The sequence below is a fragment of the Oryctolagus cuniculus genome, chromosome 5, assembly GCF_964237555.1.
Source record: "Oryctolagus cuniculus chromosome 5, mOryCun1.1, whole genome shotgun sequence".
Classification (NCBI taxonomy): Eukaryota; Metazoa; Chordata; class Mammalia; order Lagomorpha; family Leporidae; genus Oryctolagus; species Oryctolagus cuniculus.
In genome coordinates, this window is record NC_091436.1 from 54,450,224 (window position 1) to 54,464,504 (window position 14,281).

Below are 14,281 nucleotides of genomic sequence, written 5' to 3' on the forward strand. Positions count from 1 at the left end.
CAATGCCTCCTACTTTTGTTGCCTTACACGTAGTTTATCTACTTGTTTGCACTTCATAATATGCAACAAAAGGCTAGCACACAAATATTAAAATCATTATTTCCTGTATTCCAAGAAAGCATCTCTTTGCTTCTTGAAACATATAGTTTTTCCTTGAAGTTTCTGACAGTCCAGTGAATTCATCCTTTCCATTCATGAACTGTTACTGATCACTCCTCTTGGCCCTCAAATGGCAAAAATTCAGGTAACCACTTACATATGTTGCCATAGATCAGCATTTATCCACCTTTTCCCTTAACAAACACCTGCTGGCAGAAGAGCATGAAGTGTAACACAATAGGCAGGAGCAATATTCAAAACTGCAGATGGCATATAGAAAATTTCTTTGAACCTCACTTCATGTTTTACCTTTAAATACATGAATATTCCATAATTTATTCACTCAAACTATATAGTGCCTAGTACTTGGACTAGACATTGTTACAAAGATACATTGATGAATATACATTTGTTTATTTATAACCTATACTTTTATACAACTTGGCACAAGTAGGAAAACAAAAACAAAAATTTTCTGAAAACCAATAGCAAAACTGATAATCCAAGATGGTCAATTATTGCTTCAAATACCAGTGGTCTTGCTGTTGCACATCCTGGGATTATGCAGGCTCCAATTTGATAAGCATAATCTTGGGTTAATTCACAGAATGCAATGTTAGTGTTTACTCTAGATGAAAATACTTGGGAATGTTATTAGAACTAACCATGCAGTCTTCAATGGGTTCTATCTACATTCTGAAATAACAAAAATAGAAATCCATTTCAGTATCTGGAGAAATTTTATAAAATTAACCCTTAAAACTCATGTGAAGGCAAGGGAGCAGCATTGTTGAGAACTCAATGTCAAGTCATGTTTGACTGCAACAGCACATTGCTAACCATAGCTTTTTTTTTTTTTTTTTTAACCTTAATTGAACTGCTTCTTCCAGGTTATTTGCCAATCAGCTTCAAAAGGTATCGCTCTTTAGGAAGAGAAAAATCTCACATAACACAAATTTGTCAATTTCTCCCTGTTTAGAAATGAACATTATTGCTATTTCATTCTGTTAGTCTGGGGCCAAGACTGATCAGAAGATTCCCTGAAAAAGTATTGAACTGTATAATGATAGTTTTATCATAATAACTTGCTTTTAATCATGAGGTCTAATTTAAAAGTAAATGTGAGATTGATATTGTTGCTTGTAGGTAGGTGATATATATACTTTTGCCTGGAGGAAACTACTAGCAATAGCACAAGTGACTTCCAATTGGGTTTAAGAGTTAATCCTCCAAAAGAGCAGTGACTATGGCCATCCCATACGGATGCCTGTTCAAGTCCCAGTTGCTCCACTTCCGATCAAGCTCTCTGCTATGGCCTGGGAAAGCAGTAGAAAACAGTCCAAGTGCTTGGGCCCCTGCACCCATGTGAGAGACCGGGAAGAAGCACCTGGCTCCTGGTTTCAGATCAGCCCAGATCCAGCCATTGCAGCCATTTGAGGAGTGAACCAGCAGACGGAAGACCTCTCTCTCTCTCTCTCTCTCTCTCTGCCTTTGCCTCTCTGTAACTCTGCCTTTCAAAGAAATAAATAAATCTTTAAAAAATAAAATAAAAGCAAAACAGCAGTGACTGGATAACTTGCATGAAGCCTCGCTCTCCTCACTGGAGCACCCAAGTCAATCTCTTCAAATTATAAGAAGGCCTCATAAAAGTGCATGGATGTAGATGTGTATTTCCCTTGTAGACAATGTACAACTCCAATAATTCAGACCCTACCAGACCAGTTAGAGATGGGGAAAACATCAAAATATATAGACTTTATACTTGCGGGACAGGGGTTGTTAATCAGGAATGTACATCAGAATTACCTATAAAATAGGAAGAAGATTTTGTTGTTTTAAAATTCTGATTACAGCTCAGTGTTCACAAACCTTACCTGAGAGGAGCCTGAATGTACATCTTTTAAAATCTCTACAAATGATTTTGATTCAAACACTATTATAGGACTGAAATCTTTTATTCCTGATTATAATATGAGCTTCTGCTTTTATTAAGACTTAAATTTATTGTGTCTGGAGGCTAGAATCCAGAAGGTTTAATGCTCTTTTCACTCCCGTCTTCTAATACTTATATGAATGATAACATATGGAATCCAAAAACATTCTTGTGTCTCCAGAATGGAAATTCCAAGTTAATCCAATTCACAGTGGCAGCCTATTTCATGCATGGTGTTAGAGGCATGATCCCTCCCCAACACTAAATGATTTTAAATATGGAACCTTGTGCTCATTAATAAGAGGAATTGAAGATTTTACATTTGAAATTTTAAGGTCAGTTTATTAAGTTCAATGATGAAAGCTATCAGAAGAATATTCTCCTGAAAATTATTTTTTCTTAGAAAAAAAGAAAGGAAAATCAAAACCCTCTCAGCTAAGCCACAGATGCTGTGGCAGTCAAGCCTCTCTGCAGTAGGGGATAGTCCATTAATCGGTTGAGTCACTTCCTGGGTCAGCAGGATTGTAGTCTGGATCATCATCATCATCCTCCAGCTCCAAGTCATCCATTTCCTGGAACAAAGACTCATCTACTTCCACATTGTTGCCAGCTGCAAAAAAGCAAAAATTATCTTCATTCTTATGTTCAGGAATGAAAGAAATAGCTCACTGGCAGTACCAAAAATAAACTTTCAAATGTGCATTCGAGGTATGAGTGATAAAATCCCAAACTACCACTGCAATCACACCAACAATGATCTGTATCAGTCAGCAGAGGCTGACCTTTTCAGAGCAACATCATTCTTCCAGTTTATGATTTAAAAATCAGTTATTAAAAAGAGGCCTATTAGGATTCATATGTGGCATCTGATACATGGTGAAGACAATGACACTACAGTTGTCCTGGTTATCCATGACAAATTATCACTGACTTTGGGACCTGTATCAGGTGTTCTCTCTTTTAATATGGCAGATGCACCCTGTTAAAACTCAAATATGCTTTAATTCATTAATTTTACCTTCATGCTTATCCAGTTCCCTTTGTAATCAATAATATGCCTTTCCAAGATTCCAAATGTTTAAGCCCTATGGGAAGCAATAACCAGTCTCTGCATTAAACATCTTCACTCTTCAATCTGTCTGAAGTAGCTAAAAGTAGGATAGTGTAAATCACCATAATTGTTATCTTCCTTCCCTCTCAGACTCTAGCCCATTGACATTCAACTCAGTGAAAATATAAAAGGAATAAATCTTGCTTCATGTGCCTCCAAACAGTTTAGTAATAAAACACAATTTGCTAAATCCAGGCAAATGAATAACTATCTCTGTCTTGTTGAGTTAGTGATGGCTTCACAAAGAAGACTAAGCCTGAAAGATTTTCATGACACATTTGAATCCTCTAAGAAGAAAATGGTGAAACACAAATTCCACATAGAAGTTTATGCAAAAAGAGAGAAATGTTAACTCACTGAATGACGGGAAGACAATAAGGATGAAGGCCACATTGAAAAAGAGAGTCAGTTAACCTTTCTCACTAAGCAGTAGAAATCATCACTGGATTTTAAGGAGAGAAATGTTATGATTAAACATGGATTTTGAAAATACCACCTGAAAGGCAGTGACTATGGAACAGGTAAGGGCAACAGGAGGAAAAAGAGAAGAGAAATTATTTAAGAGGCTACCACAAAGTCCAAGTGAAAATTATAAAAACCTTCAGAACTGGAAATAAAACTGTTGAACAGAATTTTCAGAGTCAAAATCAGCAGGCAGCCTTTGGAAACTTATTGATATGAAACAATACTTGATCCATTAGAAAGGGAACAGTCAAGAATGACTGAAAGGGACCAGCACTGTGGCATAGTGGGCAAAGCATCCACCTGCAGTGCCAGAATCCCATATGGGTGCCAGTTCGAGTCCCAACTGTTTCTCTTCCGATCCAGCTCCCTGCTGACAGCCTGGGAAAGCAGTAAAAGATGGCTCAAGTGCTTGGGCCCCTGAACCCTCATGGGAGACCCAGAAGTAGTTCCTGGTTCCTGGCTTCAGATCGGCCCAGCTCCGGCCATTGTGGCATTTGGGGAATGAACCAGTGGATGGAAGACTTCTCTCCCTCTCTCTCCCTCTATCTGTCTGTAATTCTACCTCTCAAGTAAATAAATAAATAAATCTTAAAAAAAAAAAAGATTGAAAAATACTGAAAGTTTTCAAGTTCAATATGGAATGAGAAAAAGCTTTTTGGAGCCAGAACTTTCCAGCAACAGAGGAGGTAAAACAAGCTCCTACAGTGAGAGAAGGGATAAAAGAAGGTATCATTGCAGAGGACTGCTTTAGACTTTTTTCTTTTTTTTTTCTTTTTTTTTTAACTTTTATTTAATGAATATAAATTTCCAAAGTACGACTTATGGATTACAATGGCTTCCCCCCCATACCGTCCTTCCCACCCACAACCCTCCCCTTTCCTACTCCCTCTCCCCTTCCATTCACATCAAGATTCATTTTCGATTATCTTAATATACAGAAGATCAGCTTAGTATACATTAAGTATGGATTTCAACAGTTTGCTCCCACACAGAAACATAAAGTGAAAAATAATAGATGATTTTTTTTAAATGATGATGAAATCAGAGCAGACCTATTGTCATGTTTAATCCCAGAGACTTTTTTCTTTTTTTAATTTTATTTATTTATTTGGAAAGTAAGAGTTATAGAGAGGGAGAAGGATAGACAGAGAAAAATATCCTCCATCTGCCGGTTCACCCCTGAAATGGCATAATGCCATGGGCTAGGCCAGGTCATATAGCCAGGAGCCAGAAGCTTCTTCCAGATCTACCATGTGGGTTCAGGGGCACAAGTACTTGAGCCATCTCCTGCTGCTTTCCAAGGCAAATTAGCAGGAAGCTGGATCAGAAGTTGAACAGCCCAGAACTAGGGAAAACTATGGTGAAATTCATATGGAAAGCAATCTTACACAATAAAAACAAAGCCGGGGACATCATAATACCTGATTTTAAGACATACTACAGGGCAGTTAAAATCAAAACAGCCTGGTACTGGCACAAAAACAGACTTGTAGACCAACTGAACAGACAGAAACTCCAGATTCCAGAAATTAGTCCATGCATCTACAGCCAACTTATCTTTGATAAAGGAACTAAATAAAATCAACCCATGGAGCAAGGACAGTCTCTTTAACAAATGGTGCTGAAAAAACTGATCTCCACAGGCAGAAGTATGAAACTAGTCCTTTACCTTACACCTAATACAAAAACCCACTCAATAAGGATCGAATATCTAAATCTATGACCTGACACCACCAAGTGATTACAGAACATAGGGAAAACTTTACAAGACATTGGCATAGGCAAAGACTTCTTGGAAAAGACCCAAAAGCACAGGCAATCATAGCCAAAATTGACAAATGGGATTACTTCAAGCTGAGAAGCTTCTGCACTGCATAAGAAACACTCAGCAAAATGAAGAGACAACTGATAGAATGGGAGAAAATATTTGCAAACTATGCAACTAATAAAGGGTTAATGTCCAGAGTATATAAAGAATTCAAGAAATTAACAGGGGCCAGCGCTGTGTATGTTAATCCTCCACCTGCAGCACCAGCATCCCATATGGGCGCCAGTTCTAGTCCCGGCTGCTCCTCTTCCCATCTGGCTCTCTACTACAGCCTGGGAAAGCAGCGGAAGATGGCCCAAGTCATTGGGCCCCTGCACCCACATGGGAGACCTGGAAGAAGCTCCTGGCTCCTGGCTTCAGATGGGTGCAGCTCCAGCCGTTGTGGCCATTTGGGGGGTGAACCAGCAGATGGAAGAGCTTTCTCTCCGTCTCTTCCTCTCACTGTCTGTAACTCTTTCAAATAAAAAAAAAAAATCTTAACAAAGAAATTAACAACAAAACAAACGATCCAGTGAAGAAATGGGCAAAAAACTTAAATAGGCATTTTTCATGACAGGAAATTCCAATGCCAAAAGACACTTGAGAAAATGCTCAGAATCATTAGCCATTAGGGAAATGGAAATCAAAACCACAACAAGTTTTCACCTCACTCCCGTTAGAATGGCTCACATACTGAAATCATCAAATGAAAAATGCTGGCAAAAATGCTGGGAAAAGGTACCCTGATCTACTGCTGGTGGGAATGCAAATTGGTGCAACCACCGTGGAAGACAATATGGAGATATCTCAGAAATCTGAATATAGACCTACCATATGATCCAGCCATCCCACTCCTGGGAATTTATCAAACCAAAAGAAATCAGTATATGAAAGAGTAACCTGTACCCTAATGTTCACTGCAGCACAAGTCACAGTTGCAAAGATGTGGAACCAATCCAGATGTCCATCAACTGTTAACTGGATAAAGAAATTATGGTCTATATACACTTTGGAGTGCTACTCAGCTGTTAAAAAAAAAAAAAAAAAAAAGTGAAATCCTGTCTTTCACAACAAGATGGCCACAGCTGGAATCCATTATACTTAGTGAAATAAGCCAATCTCAAAAAGACAGGTATCATGTTTCCTCTGATCTGATGTAACAAAGAGAATATCTGAAATGTAATATATTTGCTGAAACAGACACCTTGAGATTCAATGATTATTTATAGCCCTTGTCTCTTCCACTGAGAAACAGTGTTTTGTTTAGCTTTGTTCTGTTTTCTTTTTCTTCATACCATTTGTTGAGCTCCATTACTTAAAGTACGGTTAACTATAAGATTCATTAAGTATACTGAAACTGCATCATGGTAAAGACTAAGAGTGGGAATCCAAGAGGGAAGGGGGTTGAGGGGTTAAGTGTAGGGGTGTGGAAGTATGGTGGGGAAAATCCCACTATGTTCCTAAATCTGGATATATGAAATATATGAAACTTGTATAACTGAAATAAATTTAAAAAATAAAAAAATTAAGAGTGAAAATGTGATAGGGAGGAGGCAGGGTTGGAGCATGGGCAGGAGGATGGGGGGGAGGGAAGTATCACTATGTTCCTAAATCTGTATATATGAAATACATGAGAGGCCAGCTCTGTGGTCCAGTGGGTTAATCTACCACCTGGGCGCCAGCATCCTATATGGGCATCAGTTCTAGTCCTGGCTTCTCCACTTCCAATCCAGCTCTCTGCTATGGCCTGAAAAAGCAGTAGAAGATGGCCCAAGAACTCAGGCCCCTGTACCTATGTAGGAGACTTGGGAGAAATGCCTGGCTTCAAATTGTCTCAGCTCCGGCCGTTGCAGTCACTTGGGGAGTGAACCAGCAGAAGGAAGACCTTTCTCTCTGTCTCTCCCTCTCACTGTCTGTAACTCTACCTCTTGAATAAAATCTTAAAAAAAATACATGAAACTGTATAACAAAATTTTTAAAGACCTTAAAATAAATAAATAAAGTTGAGAAGTCAGGACTCAAATCAGTGCTCATATGGGATGCCAGCACTGCAGGGAGCAGCTTAACCTGCTGTGCCACAATGCCAGCCTCTCTCTTTTTTTTTTTCTTTGAGAGTATAAAAATCTTGAAGTAGCTGCTACAAAGAATGTTATAGAACAGATTTTTAAAATTGTTGAGTGTTGGGGGCCAGCATTGTGCCACAATGGTTTAACCGATTACCTATGATGCTGGCATCCAAAAATCGGAGCACAGATGGAGACCTACCTGCTCGGCTTCTGGTCCAGCTCCCTGCTAATTTGCCTGGGAAAGCAGCAGAAGATGGCCAAGTACTTGGTACCCTGCCACCCATATGTGAGACCATGATGGAGTTTTAGGTTCCTGACTTCAGTCTGGCCAGGCTGTTGCGACATTTAGGGAGTGAACCAGTAGATGCAAGATCTCTTTCCTCTCACTCTTTGTCACTCTGCCTTTCAAATAAACAAATCTTTGAAAAAAACTGTTGACTGTTGATGAAGGCCTAACTTACATTAGGAAGTATGATTTAGTGGTAGGCCACACCAACCACGTTTCTTAACATTCTTCAGGCAATCCAGAACAAAGCTGAAAGGCCAAATATTAGAGGATCAGATGGATGTAACAGAAGGCTAATAAAGTGCCTAACACTAGGGTGTTACCAGAAGTGTGACTAAGTAGGGAGCCCAGTTTAACAAGCCCATGTAAGCTGTCAGCTCTATGAGGACAGAGAACTGATTTACACTGTCCACTGCTGTACCCCAGTGTCCAGGACTATGTAATAAATAGTTGTGGAGGGGCCGGCACTGTGGCGCAGTAGGTTAAAGCCCCACTCTGCATATAGGCACTGGTTCAAGTCCTGGCTGCTCCACTTCTGATCCAGCTCTCTGCTATGACCTAGGAAAGCAGTGGAAGATGGCCCAAGTCCTTGGGCCCCTGTACACACATGGAGACCAGGAAAAAGCTCCTGGCTGCTGGCTTGAGATCAGCATAGCTCTGGCCGTTGTAACCATCTGGGGAGTGAACCAGCAGATGGAAGACCTTTTTCTCTCTGCTTCTCTGTAACTCTGCCTTTCAAATAAATAAATAAATCTTTTTAAAAAATAAATAAATAAATAGTTTTGGATAGATGAATGATGGATAAATGTAAGAGCAAAAGAGGATCAAGGTTATAAGAAAAAGGAGAAGGAAAGAAAAGAGACTAGATGCTCCAGCAAGAATAGCAAGAAAGGTAAAATTCTGGGTTAGGAAGAAGGCTAGGAGTTCCACACCTGAAGTCTCTAACAGCTCCAGAACAGATGACAGAACAGCTTCCATCGATTTGCGATATGAAAAATCTGAAGACGAGAGGACTCCTGAGTCACAGTAGCTCAGTTTACTGGTTGTTAGGGGCTGGTGGGACCACAGTTGTCTCTGTGTTGCTATCTTTGATACTGCTATGTTACCAGAAAACTTTCAAACACATAAATAAAAAACATTCAGTTCAAATATACAAATGGATCAATGATTTGGATTTAACCTTCAAAATGTATTTCTTAACAGCCTTGGAAGGAAAAATTTTTAATTACATAGTTACCACTCAAATTTTCCTGGTTTAAAATTAAAGGCAGCACATTATATACATGTGGAAATCTAATATTATCTTACCATCCTCCAAGAACTGGATATCAGATGTGTCAAGATTATGATCTGTTTCAAACAGCTGTTTCCCTATAAGAAATAAGTCATCTTTAATTTGAATGGCATAGTTATTCCTTCATCTTCCCCACAACTCTTTAAAAAAACAGTTATCCAAGAAAAGAAGATGGAGTACCCACTTTTTTCTTTGAATTGCAATGCATTTATGAATTCATTTGGTAGCTAGGAGGCATGTAAAATGTCTTTGCATTAAAATGGAACAAATGAAAACATAGTCTGCCTTACAGTCCTAGAAAAAACACATTAGTTGCCTCTACCACTTCTAAGGCTTGTGATCCTAAATGTCTGCATCTCAGGAGCTAGCAATTAAATATTTAATTTCAAAAAGCCATAAAAATCAATCATTAACTATGTGTGAAGAAATATTATCATGTTTTGTCTTTTGGTCCTAGATGTCTACATGTATTATTTTTACAGAAATCTGTCCTGGCCGGCGCCGCGGCTCACTAGACTAATCCTCCACCTAGCGGCGCCGGCACACCGGGTTCTAGTCCCGGTCGGGGCGCCGGATTCTATCCCGGTCGCCCCTTTTCCAGGCCAGCTCTCTGCTGTGGCCCGGGAAGGCAGTGGAGGATGGCCCACGTGCTTGGGCCCTGCACCCCATGGGAGACCAGGAGAGGCACCTGGCTCCTGGCTTCGGATCAGCGCGGTGCGCCGGCCGCAGCGCGCCAGCCGCAGCACGCCAGCCGTGGCGGTCATTGGAGGGTGAACCAATGGCAAAAGGAAGACCTTTCTCTCTCTCTCACTATCCACTCTGCCTGTCAAAAAAAAAAGAAAAGAAATCTGTCCAATGACCCTCTTGCTACATAAGAAATGATACAGGAGCGTTTGTAGAGAATGAAATGCAGAATGGGCCATACCACTTAATTTATTTTTTCCTGCTTGTTCTTCTTCTTTCATTCGTTTCTTTTTAATTTCCAAGAGTTCTGCATCAAACTTGGCCTTCCAACTTAAGAAATTCTCAATTGTAACAGGTGTGCCATGGAATAATTGCTTAGAAAATAAAAAAAGACATGTCACCATACTTACTTTAACAAGTAAAGTCTACTTATATCTTCCAAACAAATACAACCACGTACAAGAGAAACATAAAAAAAAAATAGTTTAAATTTTGAAATACTTAAATGAACTTCTGCCTGCACTGGCTACTCTCGTAGTCTCAGTTACTTATTCCAGAAACTTCTGTCTTTTATTCTTATTACAAAAACCAGACTACTCAATATTCACTGCTTTCACCAGTTATTCATCACTAAAAAGAAAGTTGCTGCTATTAGTATTACAGTTTGAATTCACATCATCGAAAATCATAACTTTTCCACTTTGTTTCAGAATTTGTGATTCTCTTTGTATTTAGTAACTTTAAATTATTGTGGTAGGGACATTATAATTCTGAACACTATACTATAGGTAAAAGCATTTTCAATTCTTGATATAACTGCATGAGATTTACAAACCTTCTGATAACTATCACTCATTGCTGAAGTCATGCCTCTAACTTACTTTTATTCATTTTTCTGATTTCCAAAAAAATTACTGAAATTGCAAAGAACAAAACCCATAAAGAACCAACACCTATCAAGAATAATGAAAGCAAACAAAGCTTTTCAATATACCTTTTCAGCTTCTTCAGCTTCTTTTTCCTTTTGTTTCTTTTCTTCCTCTCTTCTAGTTTTTATCTGATCTACTATTTCATTTAATTTTTCTTGCACAGCTGTCACTAGAGTAAAGATCATCACCATACCAAGATTTTCTTCAGCCTATATAACAACAACAAAAATGATGACACACTTCTTAGAAAAACAAAAACTAACCAATGGAAAAGAAGGCTTCTAAGGAATTCCAAACATTTATAACATGATCACTAATTCAGTTATAACATATGCTCATGCAGCTGGACAAATGATCACTTATAGAGAGTGTATCTGTATTTATATATAAATGATCTTATGTAATTTGCTATATCTAACAAAAAATATTTCAATAAATTGTTTAAGAATCATAAATACAGGTAAATTCAGAAAGCATTTTTCTATAGTAAATTAATAACGTCATTCCTTCAGAATGTTTTCATTATTTTAGTCCTTTTTGAGCATTTTAAAAATTACCTGAATTTTGAGGCCAGAGTAATTCTCTAAGTCTATAATAATAACAACCAATGTGGGTACTTTCAATTTTTTTTTAAAGGATTTATTTATTTATTTGAAAGGCAGAGCTACAGAGAGAGAATCTTTCACCCACTGGTTCATGGCCCCAGTGGCATGGGCCAGTCCAAAATGCCATCTGGGTTTCCCACATGGGGTGCAGGGGCCCAAACACTTGAGGTATGTTTCTTGCTTTCCCAGGCACGTTAGCAGACAGAATTGGAAATGGAGCAGCCAGGACTTGAACTTGTGCTCATACGGATGCTGGCCTCTTAGGCAGCAGCTTAAACCACTGCACCACAACACTGGTCCGGGCATGTCTGTAATTTATATTTACCTTTATCTTAGACTGACTATGGTTTAAAACCAAGACGAGCAGCGCCTCCAACTCACGAAAGAGATACAACTCGACATTTATTCTCCATAGAAACAAGACAGAAGTTCAATGAGATAAAAACCAAAAAACAAAGATCCTACATGAGGAGTAAGTGCACAGTGACTCCTGTTGTTGACTTAACAAATTGACACTCTTGTTGATGGCATCAGTAATCACCCTAGGCTCTTGTCATGAGCTGCCAAGGCTATGGAAGCCCCCTGAGTTCACCAACTCTGATCATATTTAGACAAGGCCATGGTCAAAGTGGAAGTTCTCTCCTCCCTTCAGAGAAAGGTACCTCCTTCTTTGATGACCCGTTCTTTCCACTGGGATCTCACTCACGGAGATCTTTCATTTAGGTGTTTTTTTTCCCCTAGAGTGTCTTGGCTTTACACGCCTGAAATACTCTCATGGGCATTTCAGCCGGATCCGCATGCCTTAAGGGCTGATTATGAGGCCAGAGTGCGGTTAGGACATCGGCCATTCTATGGGTCTGCTGTGTACCTCACTTCCCATGTTGGATCATTCTCTCCCTTTTTGATTCTATCAGCTAGTATTTGCAGACACTAGTCTTGTTTATGTGATCCCTTTGGTTCTTAGTCCTATCATTACGATCAATTGTGAACAGAAATTGATCACTGGGACTAGTGAGATGGCATTGGTACATGCCACCTCAATGGGATTGAATTGGAATCCCCTGGTATGTTTCTAACTCCACCGTTTGAGGCAAGTCCAGCTTGAGAATGTCCCGAATTGCACATCTCTTCCCTCTCTTATTCCCACTCTTATAGTTATCATCGGTCACTTTTCAGTCAAGTTTCAGCACTTAAGAAGAATTGTGTATTGATTACAGTATTCAACCAAAAGTATTAAGTAGAACAAACAAAAAAAATACTAAGAGGGATAACATATTAAGCTGCTCATCAACAGTCAGGGTGAGGGCTGATCAAGTCACCGTTTCTCATAGTGTTCATTTCACTTTAACAGGTTTCCTTTTTGGTGCTCAGTTAGTTGTCACCTATCAAGGAGAACAAGTGGTATTTGTCCCTTTGGGATTGGCTTATTTCACTCAACATGATGTTTTCCAAATTCCTAACAGGGATCACTTTTCAGTTAAAATTTAAACACCTAAGAACAATTGTGTGTTAATTACAGAGTTCAACCAATGGTACTAGAACAAAGAAAAATACTAAAATGGATAAAGTACTACATTGTACATCAACCGTCAGGACAAGAGCTGATCAAGTCACTGTTTCTCACAATGTCCATTTCACTTCAACAAGTTTCCCCTTTGGTGCTCAGTTAGTTGTCGCCAATCAGGGAGAACATATGGTATTTGTCCCTTTGGGACTGGCTTTGTCCTTAGTGTGCTGTACATTGAGATTTAATGCTATAACTAGTACTCAAACAGTATTTTTCACTTTATGTTTCTGTGTGGGAGCAAACTGTTGAAATCTTTACTTAATGTATGCTAAACTGATCTTCTGTATATAAAGAGAATCGAAAATGAATCTTGATGTGAATGGAAGGGGAGAGGGAGTGGATAAGGGGAGGGTTGTGGGTTGGAGGGACGTTATGGGGGGGAAGCCATTGTAATCCATATTCTGTACTTTGGAAATTGATATTCATTAAATAAAAGTTAAAAAAAAACTGGTAAAAGAGGGCAAACATGCAAGTCCTAACACTTGTTTATGTAAAACCATCAAACTATTTATTTGGAAATACTCATTAAAAATTAAGTTTGTAAATGGAAAATATTGGAAAGGGGAAAAATCTGCTTTTAAATTTCATTGAATGATACTAAAACTATTGTTGAATGTTAAAAAAAAAAAAAAGAGACACATTAGATTAGAGGAGTAAGTTTCTTGGCACTGATATGAGTAAGCAGTTTTGGATAAAGTATGCCAAGTTAAAAATGACCTGAGATACCAGATGTGAGACTAAAAAGTGAAACTATGTCATTGTATATATAATATAAGCCACAATCACATAGGAATACACACAGAGACACACACACACATGATGGGTCTTCAAATAGTTTATGGAAAGTGCATTTTATGAAATATTATACATAAATTTCAAAAATTTTTGTACAAAAATGAACATATTTTTTATTCTCATTTGCTGCAAACATTTTGAAGTACTCTTATCTGTGTTATGTATGCATATATGTGTTTTATATGTATATATATGCATTGTATTATGATGTGCACATGTTATATATTATATGAATACATATATATATAAGATTAAGAAAAAAAAAACCAACACACAAAAAATTCAAACAATACTCGCCAAACTCTCAGTCTCAGAATTATCCAGTATTTATTGACAGGGCTGGCCTCAGCAGCATTTTAATGGGTATTTTGCTCCCTAGGCTTTCCACAAGCACAAGGCTTCAAGCTATCCCCTGTAATCGTCCTCGGTGCGGCTTTTCAGTGATATCTTCCTGCTAAAAATCTTCAATATATGACTGAACAAACCTCTCTTGAATGCCAAACCCATTTTTTAAAGCTACACATTGGATGATGATATAATGTTCCACAATCACCTCAACACTGAAACTAGCAACTCTGTAAAATCCATCCCTGGGTTCTCAAACTCAGCTAATCACCATACTATCTACCTAGTCTGAACA

At 38.5% G+C, this 14,281-nt stretch overlaps 1 protein-coding gene across 4 annotated transcripts in view; it reads right to left on the reverse strand.

Annotated features, from left to right (window-relative positions):
* Positions 1–2,353: 2,353 nt before the first annotated feature.
* The window catches only part of RWDD1 (RWD domain containing 1), a 35,400-nt gene continuing 23,472 nt past the window's right edge, over positions 2,354–14,281 (reverse strand). For 2 of the 4 annotated variants that reach the window (XM_008263401.4, XM_070073683.1), the window contains 4 exons: positions 10,740–10,883; positions 9,987–10,119; positions 9,076–9,138; positions 2,354–2,642 (listed from right to left, as the gene is read on the reverse strand). In XM_008263401.4, coding sequence (XP_008261623.1) covers positions 2,521–2,642; positions 9,076–9,138; positions 9,987–10,119; positions 10,740–10,883 — 462 coding nt within the window. In that variant the 3' untranslated portion in view covers positions 2,354–2,520. Of the gene's footprint in view, positions 2,643–8,699; positions 8,766–9,075; positions 9,289–9,946; positions 10,120–10,739; positions 10,884–14,281 lie in introns of all 4 variants that reach the window. The other 2 variants (XM_051855397.2, XR_011388563.1) reach the window with 2 other exon arrangements.